Below are 19,513 nucleotides of genomic sequence, written 5' to 3'. Positions count from 1 at the left end.
TCCATGTACGTTCCAATGTGCAGTGCCTCAGTGATGGTGAGTCTTGGAACGCAGATACCGGAAATGATGTCATGTGACCTGTATTTGGAACGCAAGCACTGAATCGAAGTCCCCTAGTACTTGACATAGACATGTCTATTGTACTTGAATCGCAGATGGAACGCAAACCCGGAAGTTATTGGTAGGCCATGCAGAATGTGTTTCTTGTTTCCGGTTCCGGGTTCCAGAGTTCCAGACCGGTTGAGGTTGGTGACCATAGAATGAAATCTTTATTATTATTATTGTTATTATAATACCGAGAATAATCTAATAATCAGCAGCCAGTAACATCCTGATCTCTTTATATAACTGGAAAATATATCTTATTATACACTATATCTTATTATACACTATATCTTATTATACACTGTATCTTATTATACACTATATCTTATTATACACTATATCTTATTATACACTATATCTTATTATACACTATATCTTATTATACACTGTCTGTATCTTATTATACACTGTCTGTATCTTATTATACACTATATCTTATTATACACTATATCTTATTATACACTGTCTGTATCTTATTATACACTGTCTGTATCTTATTATACACTATATCTTATTATACACTATATCTTATTATACACTGTCTGTATCTTATTATACACTATATCTTATTATACACTATATCTTATTATACACTATATCTTATTATACACTATATCTTATTATACACTGTATCTTATTATACACTATCTTATTATACACTATATCCTATTATACACTATATCTTATTATACACTATATCTTATTATACACTATATCTTATTATACACTGTCTGTATCTTATTATACACTGTCTGTATCTTATTATACACTATATCTTATTATACACTATATCTTATTATACACTATATCTTATTATACACTGTCTGTATCTTATTATACACTATATCTTATTATACACTATATCTTATTATACACTGTCTGTATCTTATTATACACTGTCTGTATCTTATTATACACTGTCTGTATCTTATACACTATATCTTATTATACACTGTCTGTATCTTATTATACACTATATCTTATTATACACTGTCTGTATCTTATTATACACTGTATCTTATTATACACTGTATCTTATTATACACTGTCTGTATCTTATTATACACTGTCTGTATCTTATTATACACTATATCTTATTATACACTGTCTGTATCTTATTATACACTGTCTGTATCTTATTATACACTATATCTTATTATACACTATATCTTATTATACACTGTCTGTATCTTGTTATAGATTATATCTTATTATACACTATCTTATTATATACACAATATCTTATTATACACTGTATCTTATTATACAATTTCTATATCTTATTTTACGCTTTATCTTATACACTGTCTATATCTTATTATACACTGTATCTTATTAACACTATATCTTTTTATACATTTATCTCATTATACACTGTCTGTACCTTATTATACATTTTATCTTATAATACACTGTCGATATCTTATTATACACTGTAACTGAGTATACACTGTCGGTGTCTTATTATACGCTGTATCTTATCATACTCTATCTGTATCTTATTATTCACTGTCTGTATCTTATTATACATTTTATCTTATTATACACGGTCGATATCTTATTATACACTATATCTTATTATGCACTATATCCTATTATACACTGTCTGCATCTTATTATACATTTTATCTTATTTGACCATGTTGTACGTTAAGGACTGGACTGTTTTGGCCATGTTGTACGTTAAGGACCGGGGCTGTTTTGGCCATGTTGTACGTTAAGGACCGGACTGTTTTGGCATTTTCTACGTTAAGGACCGGCCTGTTTTGGCCATGTTGTACGTTAAGGACCGGGGCTGTTTTGGCCATGTTGTACGTTAAGGACCGGACTGTTTTGGCATTTTCTACGTTAAGGACCGGACTGTTTTGACCATGTTGTACGTTAAGGACCGGCCTGTTTTGGCCATGTTGTACGTTAAAGACCGTCCTGTTTTGGCCATGTTGTACGTTAAGGACCGGCCTGTTTTGGCCATGTTGTACGTTAAGGACCGGTCTGTTTTGGCCATGTTGTACATTAAGGACCGGCCTGTTTTGACCATGTTGTACGTTAAGGACCGGGGCTGTTTTGACCATGTTGTACGTTAAGGACCGGCCTGTTTTGGCCATGTTGTACGTTAAGGACCCGCCTGTTTTGGCCATGTTGTACGTTAAGGACCGGCCTGTTTTGGCCATGTTGTACGTTAAGGACCGGCCTGTTTTGGCCATGTTGTACGTTAAGGACCAGGGCTCTTTTAACACTTTTGTGGTGTTTGTGTTTAGCTGTAATTTTCCGCTCTCTCATTTACTGTTTCCATACAAATTATATATTGGGTTTTTTTCAGGAAAAGAATGGCTTTCTCTACATACCATTATTTCTGTCATGTCATATAATTTACTTAAAAACAAACAAAAAAAAAACAACATATGGTGATAAATTAGAAATATATATATATATATCCCTCACTTCATGTTATGAAAGAAAAAGTATTTTAGTCTAATATAAGTGAAATATTCATTATTAGGTAGATTAAACTCTTGTTGTAATTGTATAAAGGGTTTCACTTTATTCCCTCTCCATAATTGTTCGACTCTCACTAATCCTTGTTGGATCCATTTATTTATAGGCAGATCTTTTATATATGAAGCTAAGTATGATAGTTTGATATTCAATGGTATCTTTTTCTTTATTCCACATTTTTTCTAACCCTTTTCCAACATCCTAATAATGAGTCCAAAAATGTACTAGAATTCCTGGCCATAATTGTTTGTGGGTGATTGTTCTGATACCATAGAAGGGATCCTAAGTCTCCAATATTACTATTCTCTCCACCCTTCATCTTTATCATCAAATTGCATCATATAAATATGAAAGATAATATTCGAGGCATATGTATATTTTATATTTGGGAATCCTATACGCCATTACCCATTTTCTGTGACAATCATTTTTTATTCATTCTAGGTCTCTTTCCCTTCCATATAAAATGTATAAGTACAGATTGTATCATCTCCAACCAGGATTTAGGTAGATTCAGGGGTATCATTCCAAACGGGTAGGCCCATTTAGGAATTACGTAGGCATTTATAATATTTATTCTCCCCCACCAAGAGGCCTTGATATTTTTCCATTTTCTTAACATCCCATGCGTTATCCTTAAGAGATTCAAAAAATTAAACTGCATTAAATCATTCGGATTTCTTAATATGTGTATTCCCAAGTATGGTAAGTTTTTATCGGCCCATGTAAAATTATACTTTTTTTGTTGTTGTTTAATTAGCTCACTATTAGTTGTATCTAAATTAATATCCATCAAAATCGATTTATTTACATTAATCTTATAATTTGAGGTAATGCTATTTGTCTCCACCTCCATCATCAAGTTATGTAGGGAATTGACAGGATCTGTTAAGGTCAAAATCAAATCATCGGCATATAGGTTTAATTTTAAATCTTTATCTTAATTCCTTTTATAAGAGGGTTATTTCTAATGTTAATTGCAAACACCTCCATCGTTAAAATGTATAAAATTGGAGAGAGCGGGCAGCCCTGTCTTGTCCCATTATGTAGTTTAAACCATTCTCCACAAATATTTGGTGCCACTGTTCTTGCAGTAGGACTGGCATATAAGGCCGTAATTGCTGTATCCATCCAACCCTGAATACCGAATCTTATTAAGACCTGATTTAGAAATTCCCAACAGACCCTGTCAAAAGCCTTCTCTGCGCCAACCGCCAAGAGTACCAATGTTTTGTTTTTTTTCTGTTACCAGATCTATTATGTCAATAATTCTTCTAGTATTACTTGATGCCATTCTACCCAGCGCAAAGTCAGTTTGGTTTCGATCATTGACAGTGTGTAGAATTTCCTTCATTCTGCTAGCTAGTATCGTGGAAAAAATCTTTGCCTCAGTATTAATTATTGAAATCGGTCTATAATTTTCTACCTCCGTAGAATCTTTATCCTGTTTTAAAATCGTGAGAATATTTGCTCCACCGGGAAGCAACCTGTTGTTACAATGTAATTAAATGCATCTGCCATATGGACCGCAATGATTTCAATATATGTTTTGTAAAATAGATTCGTAAATCCTTCTGAACCAGTTTTTTTTTTTTTAATTTTGTATGGCCTTTATCACCTCTTTATCACCGAAATGGGATCATTAAGTTTATTTCTTTGAGTCTCGGTTATTGAAGGAATTTTCGAATTCTCCAAATAAATGTCTTTTTCTGCATTAGCAGCAGGCAGATTATATAATTGACTATAATATGTATTAAAACACTTGCCTATCGCATCTGGAGTAAGATGTTCACCCGTGTCATCTATAATTTTAGTGCTTTTATTATCTGCACCTTTGTTCCTTAGTCTCTGAGTTAACATTCTGTCCACTCTATTACCCTTACTGTAATATTTCACTTTTAGTTTTTTCATTATTTTCTAAGATTTTCCGATTTATAAGGTTTTGAATGTTTTTCATTCAACTATATTAACCTTTGATGGGGATGTTTGATTTTTAGCCGATGCCTGTGTGAGCTTGGCATATATAAGGACGCTAACTCCTTATCTATTGTGTATTTAACGTATTCGAGTTTCCTCTCATAGTGGCTTTGAATGTACACCAGTTATTAGAAGGGGTGGTATCCTTAGCCATATTTTCCTTAAAAAATAATTCTGTTTTTTTAGTATCTCCAGATTTTTAGGATTATACAGTAAGGTATCATTTAGCTTCCAAGTATTTCTCTTATTTGACCATTAATCTTTCATCGACCATATAACAATATTATGACCTGACCATGTATTTGTCATTATTGTAATAGATTGTAACTGCTCAGTCGCCAAGCCCTACCCCATACCATATCAATCTGAGAATGCGACAAATGAACTCTTGAGAAGTTTGTAAATTGCTGAATACCAGGATTCAATACTCTCTAACAATCAAAATAATCATATTTATTTATAGTATAGTAAGGGACTTGGACATTTTAATCAGACCGTTATTAATTATCTTTAGTGACTTTCTGTCATGTTTTTTCTTTAACAAATGACAAACAAAAAAATAAGAAGCACTCACTTTTTATTTTGAGGCAGTTTCAGCACGGCAAACTGATGTAAGAGATAAACGGACAGTTCTTGAAAATAGAAGTTTAGGTGATGTGTCCAGGGTTAGTCCATAAGCAAAGTCCTTTATCCAGTCCGCTTTCGGTAACAGATGCAATAAGTAAGTTAGAGGGTAGTAATCCAGAGGCAGTGTTAAAGTCCAGTCCGAGGTCGTTCAATAGGAGATCAAGCAGTACTGAAGGAAATTCCAGAAGCAGAGTCAAGGCCAGTCCGAGTGAGTTAACCAGATAATCCACGATATAGGGGTATGAAGAGGAGATTCAGAAGGGGTCCGGTGACGGAACACACGGTCTCTCTAGGAGTGATCCTAATGATTAGGAAGGAAGTTGATGCAATCAGTCAGATTAACACGTTAATTGTGCACTGAGGCATTGGAGATTGGAGTTTAAATAACCAAGGGGTGTGTACTTTCATGCTGTCTTAAAGGGCCAGTAATAAACAAATACAATTCCTGACACTTTATCATATTTGGTGTCTAAGACACAGTTAAAATCACCTGCGATAAGGCAGATATCAGCTTTTATTCGATCACTCGTTCTAAGATTTTATTCAATAAATAACTCTTCGGAAGAGTCGGAGGAGCCAATTCTTCCACCAGCAGGGTGCCCATGGCGACCAACATCTCTGAACTTTACACCGCCGCTGGGTAACGAGACCGGTTGTCTCCGTTCCCTGAACCTCACACTGCTGCCGGGGAACAAGACCGGTTGTCTATGCTCCCATGAACTCATACTGCCTCTGGGGAACGAGACCGATTGTCTCCATTCCCTGGACTGTACAATGCCGCTGGTGAACGAGACCGATTGTCTCCGTTCCCGGCACTTCACCCTGCCGCTGAGCAGATTCAAATAGAGGCCTGTAGTCCTGTTCAAGCTCCCACTGCAGGGTAGCCAGAAGAGTCAGGTCTGACTGCAGTTCCGCTATCCCTGCAAGGTCCAAGCTGTCTTCCCACTCATATTGGATGTACCAGAAGCGGGATCTGTCGAGGCCTCTTAACACCAACCCACCTTTAATCATCTCCCCAAAAGACCAGGGCCATCGTAGTCCTCTCCCTCGATGCACTTAGCCTTGACCAGCCACAGGTAGAGGGAGGATGCATGCCACCGCAGAACCCGGTAGGATACATCCAACCACACCAGCTTCTCCAGTTCTATCACCCATTTCTCTAATGGCTGGTCCACCAGGTATGGCATCCGCAGCTCTAGTTGCTCCCATTGGCGCTGGTCGGTGCCCGAGAGTTCCTCGCACCGGAAAAGTCACGTTTCGTCGCAGTCTTTCTTCTAGAGATCGGTTAGGAGGGCCACCCTCCATTCTGGTATGCTCCTGTCCGGGATGCAGTCATCACTATTGCACAGAACATCCTGTAGTCGCTGCTGGAGCTTTTCGTCAAAGTGGGATACGGTCCGACGGTACGTGCCTGAGAAACAATCATCTAAAGTCTGGGCTCGAGCTCTGTATATGCCCGAAATTAGTTCCACATTGTTGCTTGGTTTAGTCTGGCGAATTCAAACTTCGCGCCTAAACCAAGGAACAGCCAATCCGGGAAAAGGGCGCAAACCAAATCGCACCAATCAGCGCTCAGGGAGGAGAAGGGTTTCCTCGCCCAATCAGGAGAAAGGGTGCAAAACCCCTTGCACCAATCAGCGCTTGGGGAGGAGAAGGGTTTTGTCTCCCAATCAGGAGAAAGGGTGCGAAAAAACCCGCTTGAATGGGCGCTCCTTCTCTTATTGGTCGCCTGCACCCAGCAGCGACCAATCAGAGCTCACTCTTGTCGACCCATCAGGAAAATGTTGCGAACCCAGTTTGAATGGGAGCTCTTTCTCCTGATTGGTCGGCGCGGACTTCCACGCGGCCAGCGAGGCTCTGCGACTGCGAAGCCGACTCACAGCTCCAGCGTCTCCGCTGGGTCTCGCGCCTCTCTCCAGTTGCTGCCTCCACTTAGGCAGCACCGGGGAGAGCGCTCCTTGGCCTGGCCAGTGATTTATAGCTCCGTTATAAGCAGGTAGGGCTATCCGAACTGTCAATACCCCAACAGTGTCCCCACAAACCTCAGGGACCCATTTGTGGAGTCCCGGTGTGAAGACTCTGCAAGGGAAGCGTATGCTTTCGGGATACGAATGCACCCCCTGGATGGCGTTTGCCTATGGGAAATGGCGGCCACCCAGATGAGCACTCAATAATTACTTCCCTTGCGGTTTCACACTTATGTTGCAGGTGTGAACGTTCTGATTGATTGGTGCGAACATTCTAATGGGGTACCGGGGTGGTCCACGTTCGGAAGGCGAACAGTCTCCTTTCGCAAGAGCGCTCCCGAACGGTCATCAGGGCAAAATACACGGAATGCATACAAATACATAGGGAAACAAAGGGATCACACAATACATGGGAAAAACCACACAAATAAGCAGTGGGTATGGCGGCAGTCAACCCTCAACCGTGTGTCAACCCTCAACCGTGTGTCTGTACTCCATCCCATGTTGGTGGGTCCTACACTAAGTTTAATGTGGGGAGACAAATTAAATATGCAATATCATGTTTTATTTTATACAGGCATTTTCCCAGGGACCTATTCCAAATTGATCCTCATTCTGCCATTCTGTTAAATAAGTATTGCACTTTTTGTTTGTATATATACCGGCTTTTAGGTAAATGGTGAATGCACATTGTACATGTTGAGCACCCATTTTTAAGTTCTGGTTTATACACTGTTGGAGAAACACCTACCTACCTTTATATACCTTAGAGTGCATTGAGATTATTAGAAACACCTATACACTGTGTATTTGTATAGGAATCCCCATATTTGTTTGCTGAGAGGTGATTTTAAGTAGCCTTGTAAAATTGAAAACATAATTTTTGTGTGTGTGCTGTTTCTTAATTTATAATTGTACACATTTTGGCCTTTATCTCTACTGGAGGAGCCAAACCGTGGAAGACCCAAGGTTAGTGTTGACACATAAGGATCAAGGTGTCTTGGCACCATAACCACTGCACTGTAGTGGATTTGGTTCTTATAGGACCCCTTTTTTCTGAGATGCATTTATAAACATTGGTTTATACGTCCTATTCCTCTTAATTTGTAGGACTTTAATTGTGAAGTCTGATGATAGTGTCTCAGCCAGAATCAACACAGCGGTATCTTGAGGGATTTAAGGCCCCAGCACAGTATGTCCAGACTACTCATTGACAAACCAGAGAAGCAATGACCCAACCATCCTGGAACTGACTAATAATATCATCCAGCTAACTCTGTGACAATGAACAAGAACAGAAATCGGATGGCAGAACAGATCTTGGATCTCACCCTGGAGATCATCTACCTGCTGACTGGAGAGGTGAGGGATTCTGGGTAATGTCATTATGGAGATCATCTACCTGCTGACTGGAGGGGTGAGGGATTCTGGGTAATGTCATTATGGAGATCATCTACCTGCTGACTGGTGGGGTGAGGGATTCTGGGTAATGTCATTATGGAGATCATCTGGAACTACGTAGAAGCTAAGAGAGTGGATTGTGTATTTACAGTGTCAATTAGTTGGATAAGGCAGTAGTAAGGAATATAGCTTTTTTTTTTTTTTTTGTAGTTAATACAAATGTAGGATTAACACCCCCATTGTCCATGTTCACTAAAACCTGTCTGCTCCACATTACTTCATTTCCCAGCTCAGTGCGCCTTACCCCAGGTAATCTGTCTTGTCTCTTTATAGATGTATGGCACCATGCCCCACCCAATGGTCAATATGTTAATACATGTTTGCCTCTGTCCAATCCTGCAGGGCTGGGATCCACTAGGTGTTGAGGTCACTGTCACATTGCTTGAAGGGAAACTCCAGTGCCAGGAAAACAATCCGTTTTCCTGGCACTGGCGGTACCCTCTCCCTCCCACCCCCCAATCCCCGGTTACTGAAGGGGTGAAAACCCCTTCAGTCACTTACCTGAGGCAGCGACCATGTCCCTCGTCGCTGTCTCCTCCTCCGCGCCGCTCCTCCCTCTGATTCCGTCAGCCGGTGGGCGAGACTGATCCCACCCACCGGCCGAGGAGACCTCCCCAAAGATTTTCAATGCTTTCCTATGGGGAAATGAGCGACGCTGGAGGTCCTCACACGGCGTGAGGACGTCCAGCGACGCTCTAGCAAGGAAAATCCTTGCTACAAATCAGGAAGTGACCTCTAGTGACTGTCTAGTAGACAGCCACTAGAGGTGGAGTTAACCCTGCAAGGTAATTATTGCAGTTTATAAAAAAAACTGCAATAATTACACTTGCAGGGCTAGGAGTAGTGGGAGTTGGCACATGAGCAGAAGTGGTCTGGGTGCCTGGAGTGTCCCTTTAAGGCAGTAATAAAGTAATGAGCAATGCTGATTTAGTCTATGTGCTCTACATGTCCCTTTTCATCTTCTTTCAATATTTAGGATTATATGGTTGTGAAGAAGCCTGGTGATCATGTCTCACTCAGGAGCAGCAGTCCTTGTACTTCAAAGAGATCCTACAAGACCCGGAGTCCCAGCACGGTGCTTCCACCTCGTTCTCTAATCCGTGAGAGAGACAATGATCAAAAGATCCTGGAACTGACCAATCAGATCATTGTGCTGCTGACTGGAGAGGTGAGGCTGCTGGTAATGGGGCATTACACAGTAAAACCAATGGATGTGTCTGGATAGTGACCATATCATTGTATGTATCAGATTCCTATGAGGTGCAACAATTTCACTTTCTATTTCTCCATGCAGGAGTTAGAGTATATGGAAGAACGCAAGGATCTCTACAAGGACGGGATGATTGAGAACCAGCAGCCCCTCAGCTCACTGGGTAAGAGGAATTTTAATTATAGTAATGGTTGTTTTCCCAACTGGTGATATCAGAAACATTATTGCAACCTTGGCTATGTTTCAACCACGACTCCGGCTTTCCCAAGCTATCCTTTAAGCAGGGCACAGGGTAACTGAATGTATAATTTATATATATATATTTGAGGGACCGCTTGGCACCCCGACTGGGTACCTCTGCCAATCGATGCTTCCTAGCTGTCGCTGAGTACCATAAGCACCTCACCGGACACCATAAGCACCGTAACCCCTTAGCCACCGCAGCTTGGCTAGGGTCTTGCCGTCCCTTTCCACCCTGGACAAAACTCCTGGATCCAGCTCACAGTGGGCCTCTCCTCCAAGAGAGTATAGCAGGTATGGCAGTGTAGCTCTTACAAGAGTTTGTGATTATAGCAATCCAAAGAACACTCCCAGGAGCAGGGATTGTAGCAGGTATAACGGTTCCCCCACCACGAGACGACGCTCTGTGTTGAGGGTAAGCAGGAAGTCGTTTAATGGTGGCCACAACTGGCCATTTATGCTTGTCCCCATGCAAGGGGCACTCCCCCCTGGACCTGAGAATAAACCACAGCAGAAACAAATACACAATTACACTGCCTCTCAGATCACTCCCACACATAACTTGGTTAATCCCTCCTCTGTACGTGGGAGATAATTGAGTCAAGTACTGTATTAACTCAATTATCTCCAGGCACAAAAACACCCATTTTCGGAAAAAAAAAACACAAGTACATTTAAAACATACAAAAGTTACATCCCCTGATAGCCCCGATCTGGGTAAACAATATATCCAAAAATCACCCAGATCGGTTCAGGAATTTCCTGGAAGTCATAGTTTTGGCCAACCGCATGCATGGTCCCATGCCCAAAACAGTTCCATAGACTGAGGTTATTTATGGGGATTAATTAATATTAATTTTCATTAATTAAAAATAATATATTTTTAAAAATTGTTAAAATTTATCATCTTTATTAAAATATCAGAGATTGCTATTTAATTGGCATAAATTCCCAATTATTAATTTAAAAGCGAAGAGTTCCTACTATTTAACTCTTCGATCTAGAGCACTTTGTTCAAATTTAATATTTCATACATTAATATCACAACTTTTTATAAAAAATTATATTTATTTTTGTCAATAAGTGTAATTATACATGGTAATTAGTGCATAGGTTTCAGTAATATTGAACAAGATATGACATAGTTCATTGTCACAATCTCAGTAAAGCAATTTTAAGCTCTTGATTGATAGGATTGTTAGTTCATGACAACTTCAATCAATCGGGTTAGTATATGGAATATGTGCTTCATACACTATTGGTTGAGACAATCGACAGAATGTTACTGTTTGTTAAATTATAAGGAACCATATGAGTTTATCAGCATATGGATTATTATAATTTAAAGACAGGATCTTAAAATACAATGTTAGCTTTTTACTTCTTAGTAGCATTTACAAACACGTTGATTGTTTGCTCATTGTAAACAACATTCATTAGCTGGACAGAGCTCGTTCTTTATTCAGATGATCTATACACAGAGTTCTACGACAATGTTTTACCAGCAAGCACAGAATTTTAACCAGCTCAGTGCTGTTTCACAGTAATGAATTATGATTAATTCATCCAGTAACTAAATTCTTCGGGGTTTAGTTAAAACAGTTCTGATCTGATAAATATTTCCTAGATTGTTAAGATTAATATTTATCTGGGTAACTGTTGATATTGTAATTTTTATTTCATGATTTTGATTAATATTCCATTCTGCAGTTTGAGATATCAATCTTTATCATGAGCTATCAGCTTTTACCCTGAAAATATTAGCTTTTAGTTACGTAATTTTATAGTTGGTATAATTGGCTTATATTTACCGATAGATGTTCTGGATGTTATTTTTAAGATTGTTTCAAGATGTCTTCTTCTCCGTCTCTTGTCTTGTGTCCTATCTCCTTTCTCCTTCTGTGTGTCTCTGTCTCTCCGTTTATGTGTCCTTTTATTAGGTCTTTTCCTTCGGTCTCTGTGTCTCTCTATCCCTATGTCCTGGGGTTATATGTCATCCCTTATCTGTTAACCTTCTGACCTGGCCCAATTACATTTTGGGGCAAGTCATTATGTTAGTGGCTGTTGACGTCATTTTGATATATATTTCTATAGGTCTTAAACAGCAGGTGGAGCTGTTGGCTTACGTCAGGAATGTTATATAGGGTTAATTCTTGTTCAGAACAATTTAGGAATGTTTAATTTTTAAGATGCTTTTAGTCAGTAATTCTTCTTTCTCTGTGGACTTTGGTCGTTAAACCAATGTGTCCTTGTTCACCTAAGTGTTATGGCAATTACATTATATTTAAGTTGTCTAACTTTATTTATCTCTTTGCTAATTATATTGTTTATATGTATATAGTTTCTATATTTGTATAGATTGCTAACTTAGGATATATCACACAATATTTTTATATATAATTAAACTTAATTTATATACATCATAGCGATATATGTGTGTTTGCTGAACACGTACTTTTAATTAACACATACTTGTCTTATCCTTTATTGACACCGATGTATTTACTCACTGTCTGGCTCTTTTAGCTGACAGGGTCACCCTTTGAGAAAAACATCTTGTTTTTTCATTTTAGCACCTCATGGCATATTAGCTAAATTGCGTTTTTGCTATTATGCCTGTATTATTTCTATCACATAATATATACATATTTCCTTCCTACACAATATCTCTGACAGCATATAACTTTCCCAGGGGTTCATATAGCTCATGAACCTCTGAGTAAGTTACTCTGGGTATCTCCTACAGTTATTCAGAGCTGTGGAGTCTGTACACAAAACCTTTGACACTGACTCCTTATAATATAAGCAGTCCGAGTTGGTGGTACCATTAGCAGTCAAAGGTTTTGTGTACAGACTCCATAGCTCTGGTTATGATAAACAACAAAAATCAACATAGCAGATATCATCTAATTAATAAAAAATATTGTTTGTATATTCCGTTTTAACAGATTTGTCCAGGACCAAAAGATCATCAGCATTTCAAACATTTGCAATGTTTTGTAAACCAAATAGAGGCAATGGTGTGTTAAATTTTTCTGTCTCAAGTGAAGAAGGTAATTTTAACGAATTTTATAAAGCCACAGAATGTCCATCTACTCACATTAAAGAGGAGCCAGCCTTGTATGAAGAAGGAAATCTCACAGACATTTATAAACCCATAGAACATACCCAAATAGAATATCCATCTATTCGTATTAAGGAGGAACCAGATTCATGGGAAGAAGAAAATGTCGCAGACATTTATACAGTTGCCGAACATTCACAGACAGAATATCCATCTCTTCATATTAAGGAGGAACCAGATTCCTGGGAAGAAGGAGATTTCAGAGATATTTATACACCCACCAAACATACACAGACATCTACTCATATTAAGGAAGAACCTACACCATGGGAAGAAGAACATTTCGCAATCATCTATGCACCTGAAGAAAATCCACAAACAGAATATGCTCATATTACTGAGGAAGCAGCCTCATGCGAAGTAGGAAATCTGACAGACATTTATACATCCACAGAACTTTCTAAATGTGCAATTTCATTTACTTGTAAGCAAACTCCTGAAAAGCATCTCCAAATTCACAGAGGAGTTAAACCATATTCATGCTCGGACTGTGGGAATTTTTTTCGCTACCAATCTGAGCTTGTAAAACATCAAAGAATTCATACAGGAGAGAAGCCCTATTCATGTCCTGAATGTGGGAAATGCTTTAGTCGCAAAGATGTTCTTGTAAAACATAGAAGAATTCATACAGGAGAGAAACCATATGCATGCTCCCAATGTGGAAAATGTTTTGGTCAGAAAGTTGTTCTTGTAAAACATCAAAGAGTTCATGCAGAAAAGAATAATTTCTACTGTTCTGAGGATGGGAAGCGTTACACACAAAAGTCATATCATGCATTCCATACTACAGTTCCCACTGGGGTTAAACCCTATTCCTGCTCTGACTGCGGGAAAAGTTTTAGGAGAAAAGACGTCCTTGTGAAACATCAGAGAACTCACACAGGAGAGAAACCGTATTCTTGCTCTGAATGTGGGAAATGTTTCAGTCAGAAAGTCGTTCTTGTAAAACATCAAAGGGTTCACGAAGAAAAGAAAATGTTCCCTTGTTCTGAAACTGGGAAGCGTAATACACAAAAGACAGATCATGCATTTAATGCTTCTGTTTCCAATGGAGAGAAACCATATTCTTGCTCTGAATGTGGAAAATGTTTTAAGCGGAAAGACGTCCTTGTGAAACATAAGAGAGTTCACACAGGAGAGAGACCATATTCTTGTGCTGAATGTGGGAAATGTTTTAGTCAGAAAATTGTTCTTGTAAAACATCAAAGAGTTCATATGGCAAAGAATATATTTTCTTGTTCTGAATGTGGGACATGTTTTACACAAAAGTCAAATCTGGTTTCACACATGAAAATCCATTCTTAATGGAAACCATATTAATTCCGTGTTATTTTCTAGACAAAAAAAAAGTCTGATCAGTTGTCTGTAGACACATAGAAATAAATTAGTCTTCTTTAAATGAACATGTTGTCAATAGATCACAGGATGGCGTCTCTCTGTTGAAGATATGTGTGGTGACAGCAAAGTTTGTTGACCACATGGTGTATAATGCCTATATGAACTCAATAAAGTGTGATAACCCTGTCCAAACAAAGTGTTCTGTTGCCATATTAGCCAGGTGTTGTAACATTAACACTGCTGCTTTCTATATGCTACTGTCCATGGTTTAATATCAGGAGGTATATTCCATGGGAAGTATTGAGTTAGCTGGCCCTAGCTTTGCTTTCCAAATGGTTCAATAGTGTAAGAAAAACTTTGCAATTGATTTAGTTACAGATCTCACCGTTACGTCTTTGGAAATTGTATGAGTTAAATCATTTGGAAAGTTTTCTAACAGTATTCAATCTTTTGAAAAGGTTAATAAATCAAGGCAACTGTTACTACCATTTTCTTTGGATGCTACATATGGCGTTGACCCCCTTTGGTAATTTTCTCAAAGTGTTCTGGTTTGAATATTGTGTTGCGGTTTTGTAGCTGCATTGATTTGATAATATAATCATCTCAGAGAAGCCTAACTAGATCCAAAATGGATAAAGCGTTTGTGCATGTAAAAATACAACAGAGGGAGCCAGACACCAGTGTTAGTGTAGCATCAACTTAATTACCATTCAGTATAAGGATCCCACTTTGATCTACGTGGACGAAGATTTTCTAAAATATGGTAAGAGAGAAGAAAACTAATCATAGTGTAGTAAGTACATTTATTACAGAAGAACTAAGAATAACAAACTCACAGGAATACAAGGAGTTGTGCAAATAAAGAAATGCCCCTTGGGCTTAATCCCACCACTCTTCCTGGAGGGTAACCATCTCTTTAACATCCAGAATCCAAAGTTTCAGTATATGTGATTGGTCGTTCTCCAACAAATGAGTAGCCTTGTAAATAGCTCAACGTGTTTTGTCCCATCAATCTTCACACTTTCTCAGGAGCTGTGTCTTCTGCTTCAGCATTTAAATACCCTGTGTCTTCGCTCCCTTGTGGTCCCGCATTTAGGCATCTTGGCACTGACTCCCAATACGTCATACGTCTTTACACCTGGGGTAGCTGGACGTGCATACTCTACCCAGCATGAAGCGCAAAAATCTTTTATTGAGACTTTCGATCTCGCTTCTTTAACCCAAATATATTAAACCTTTTTTAAAACCAAGTATAACAAATATAAGTTAATATAAAATTCACCATATTCATTGTAGATCAATGTAAAACTATTTTATTCAAACAACCTTGATATATCTTGATAATCAGATCTGAAAATACATAAAATAATGTTAAAAATAGGTGGATTATAAATACATGAATCACAAATAACTGTTTGTTAAAATCTCTGTGTTTATATGTATATTTAAAACCAAATAATTAAAATCTCGATCCATGAATGCTAATATGTCCAAATTAAGGCCTAACAATACTGATGTTTTTTTTTTTTTAATTAATTCATTACCTTTCTTAGCTAGGACTTTTTCCAGTATCTCCTCCTTTCTAGTGTGTAATTACTCCGTTCGAATGCAGACACAATATTAAAATGGTTTAATTACTGCAGTGTGTAGGTACGTTTAGTTTCACCTTCTTCCTATTTTTGCCATTGAAATGTTCCATGAATCTATCATGACGTTATACTGAATGCCGAACGTGCGTTGTAATAAGTAAACAACAATTTTGCTATGACCGTTAATGAAAATATTAATTTAAAAAGTTTCTCCTGTGATAAAACTCTTTAAAACTAGTTGTTTTTTTGGCTTGGATTTACGGGTTATACAATTTCCACATTTGTAAAAACCTTTTGGTTTCTCTTTTAAGAAGTTTTTATCCTCCATAAAATTATCTGATTTAAAATTGGATAATGCACTTGGTGCTAAGATCATTTTAACATTTTCAGTTTTGTTATAAATTATTCTAAGCTTTGCAGGTAAAATCCAATTTTAAATCTTATTATGCTTTAAAATAATTCAGTGTAGCAGTTCTTCCCTTTCAAAATTATCGACCTGGTTTTGTGTTTTAATCAAAAGATCTTCAGGGTAATGCCAACGTAAACTCTTTATTTTCAGTACAGTCCCTAAAAACCCTAATCTATTGGACCTTTAACCAATATGGATGATGGCTGCTGGAGTATTCAATAAAAATCATTCCCATCCAAGGGAATAAAAAATAAAATATTCCCATCCAAGGGAAAAGACAGAATCAGGTGCAAAGAAAACAGGATAATTAAATGCCAAAGCACAAGGTAGAAGTCCGTTCCTGAGGAAGTTCGAGGATTGAATAGACAAAACTCGTTGAGCTATTTACCAAGTCCTCGTATGCAGAGAAGGACTGGCCACATACATTGGAACTTTGGAGTCTGGATGTTATAGAGAGTCCAAGTAGCATTGCTTTATTTGCACAATCATTCCTGTGAGTACATTTTTATTCTCATTTCTTCTGTAATAAACGTAAATACTACACTACAATTAGTTGTCTTCTCTCTTCCCATATATGATAAGATATTTTGTCCAAGTGAATCTATATTAAAGTGGGATCCTTATACTGGTTGGTAGTTGACTTGATGCTACACTAATACTGGTGTTCAGGGCCGGCGCTACCTGTTAGGCGGACTAGGCAGCCACCTAGGGCGCCCCCTGGGAAGGGGCGCCCCCAGGAGCGCCGGCCCCCCTAATGCTGCAGCCGCCCGAGCGCTCTGCAGAGAGCCTCAGGCAGCTGCAGCTCTGCCCGGGCTGGTGCGTCCATGAGGGCGCACCGCCCGGGCGCAGCATGAGGAGAGGGGCTGACAGGAGGAAAGCGCTCAGCGCTCCCTCCTGTCACTCCCTCACTGTAGCGTGACCGAGCGCTGTATGGTCCGCCGGTACAGGGAGCATCTGTCTCCTGTACCCGGCCGGACTAACAGGAAGTGCACACTGAGTGTGCACTTCCTTTTAGTCCGGCCGGGTACAGGAAACAAAAGCTCCCTGTACCGGCGGACCATACAGAGCTCGGCCACGCTACAACAGAGGTAGGGGAGGGGGGAGGGGGTAAATGGAAAGGAGGGGTAATACATTGACAGGGAGGGTGGGGGATAAATGGAAAGGGAGGGGGCAATAAATGGAAAGGGGGGGGTAATAAATTGACAGGGAGGGTGGGGGGATAAATGGAAAGGGAGGGGGGAGGGATAAATGGAAAGGGGGGTAAATGGAAAGGGAGGGGGGGCAATAAATGGAATGGGGGGGTAATAAATTGACAGGGGGGATAAATGGAAAGGGAGGGTAATAAATTGACAGGGAGACTGGGGGGATAAATGGAAAGGGAGGGGGGGGGGCAATAACAGCCTCCAGAGATCCTGTTCTACACCAGACCAGTGGAGCCAGACTGCAGCTACAGCCCATCATCATCCTCATCTGGTTGAAAGTAGGCAATCTGGTATATTATTCGTGGCACTAATCTCTAATTTACCTCACATTAAAGAAACACTATAGTCCCCTGAACCACTGCAGCTTAATGTAGTGGTTCTGGTGTCTATAGCCTGCCCCTGCAGGTCTTTTAATGTAAGCACGGCGGCACTGCAGCACTTGCGTTAGTTAACATGGCAGATCATATGGGTGGGGCATTGTGATGTCATATGAGGGGGGGGGGGGCGGCAAACTTTACTTTTGCCTAGGCGGCAAAAATCCTTGCACCGGCCCTGCTGGTGTTGGGTGATCTCTGTTGCGTTTTTACCTGCACACCTGTCTTATTCGTACTGGAGGCTTAGGGATAATTCTTTTGAATGACTGCATTCATTAAGTTCACTTTGGCTCCCATGTAGCCTGTATGTGTTTTATCTAGATCCAAAATGGGGTATCATTCTATTATTAAAAACTTGGATTTCGACTGACACCTTACCCATCTGCTAGTGCCACCCCTTGCCAATCTGTATTTTCTTTTATTCCAATAACACATGTAATGGCATTGGTTTGTTTGAGTGCTAATAATTATCTGCTGCCCTTTGTGTATATTTAGATCTAGATCTGTGCAGACATAAGTCCTTGTTTTTTTGATAAACAAATTTGTGTTTTACTTGAAATGGTAGTTTCAACTCTACTATATTCCCCGATAAATTCAGATTAGCAAAGTTCATTTCTACCCTTGGTGCTGCCCAGAAAGCAACTCCAAACTCATTTGTACTGGTGGTCCCCCAAATGGTACAATAGTGATCCTGTTGTAAAGAATGACCCACGCCTGACCAGTATTGCCTATAATAATCCAAAATGGCTCAGCACACACAGAGAATACCAGTGACTGTATGCACACTATATGGCTATATTGTGTAAAGTCCACAATTTTGTACAGAGTACCCCAATATATTGGCTCCAAGCGTGCATTGTTAAAGTGTAACGTAATATTGAGGTACACAGAGAACGTGTTATTTAATAGTGAAATTCTGACATTCTTTTAAAGCATTTTATTCATACTCTTTCAAGACTATTTTACAAATGCTGATCCTGTGTACAAATAATATAAATTTAATCAAACTGCATGTTTATATTGTTTTTTTCACGGTTAATTGTTTCTTCCTAAAATCTGTGTTAATGGCTTGCACTTACAATGCAAACAAACGATATACTCACAAGCCGCACTTAATTTGGGGGATTGTACAAACCGAGCTGCAGTTTAAAATAACAGCTAACTAATCTTAATGAAATTACCCGTGGCTGGATGGAAATATTCTCTATCACCGAAATTAACCAAAGGGGACGGTTGATTAAATAATATAAATCAATAATTTTTTTTTTTGTTTTATTTCCTTTTTTTTCCTTCTTCTTATTTTCAATTTAGTTATTGCAATGTCAAAATAATCTCTAAATTCAGTAGGAAATTATGTAAAATAACGCATCACATTTGACATTTATTTTTGTACT

The 19,513-nt window shown here is 38.8% G+C and overlaps 2 protein-coding genes across 4 annotated transcripts in view; one reads left to right on the top strand and one right to left on the bottom strand.

The window, feature by feature from the left end:
- Positions 1–19,513, bottom strand: part of LOC134575162 (zinc finger protein 250-like) — a 752,315-nt gene that overhangs the window by 107,384 nt on the left and 625,418 nt on the right. The window lies entirely within an intron of this gene.
- Positions 219–14,760, top strand: LOC134575203 (zinc finger protein 436-like). 2 transcript variants are annotated; one of them, XM_063434452.1, is made up of 5 exons: positions 219–245; positions 8,283–8,534; positions 9,610–9,801; positions 9,928–10,006; positions 13,032–14,760. In XM_063434452.1, the coding sequence occupies exons 2-5, from the start codon at positions 8,457–8,459 to the stop codon at positions 14,510–14,512; spliced, it is 1,830 nt and encodes a 609-aa protein (XP_063290522.1). In that variant the 5' UTR covers positions 219–245; positions 8,283–8,456; the 3' UTR covers positions 14,513–14,760. The 2 variants fall into 2 exon arrangements, with proteins under 2 accessions (XP_063290522.1, XP_063290521.1); XM_063434451.1 differs by lacking the exon at positions 219–245 and adding an exon at positions 8,113–8,141.

Source organism: Pelobates fuscus, chromosome 10, assembly GCF_036172605.1.
Source record: "Pelobates fuscus isolate aPelFus1 chromosome 10, aPelFus1.pri, whole genome shotgun sequence".
Classification (NCBI taxonomy): domain Eukaryota; kingdom Metazoa; phylum Chordata; class Amphibia; order Anura; family Pelobatidae; genus Pelobates; species Pelobates fuscus.
Note: the sequence above shows the minus strand (reverse complement) of the source record. Positions and strands in the feature narration are given on the sequence as shown.

Coding starts and splice junctions, on each gene's coding strand:
- LOC134575203 (XM_063434452.1), top strand. CDS start 8,457: ATGAACAAGAACAGAAATCGGATGGCAGAACAGATCTTGGATCTCACC. Junction 8,535..9,609: donor TCTACCTGCTGACTGGAGAG/GTGAGGGATTCT, acceptor TTCAATATTTAG/GATTATATGGTTGTGAAGAA. Junction 10,007..13,031: donor GCAGCCCCTCAGCTCACTGG/GTAAGAGGAATT, acceptor CCGTTTTAACAG/ATTTGTCCAGGACCAAAAGA.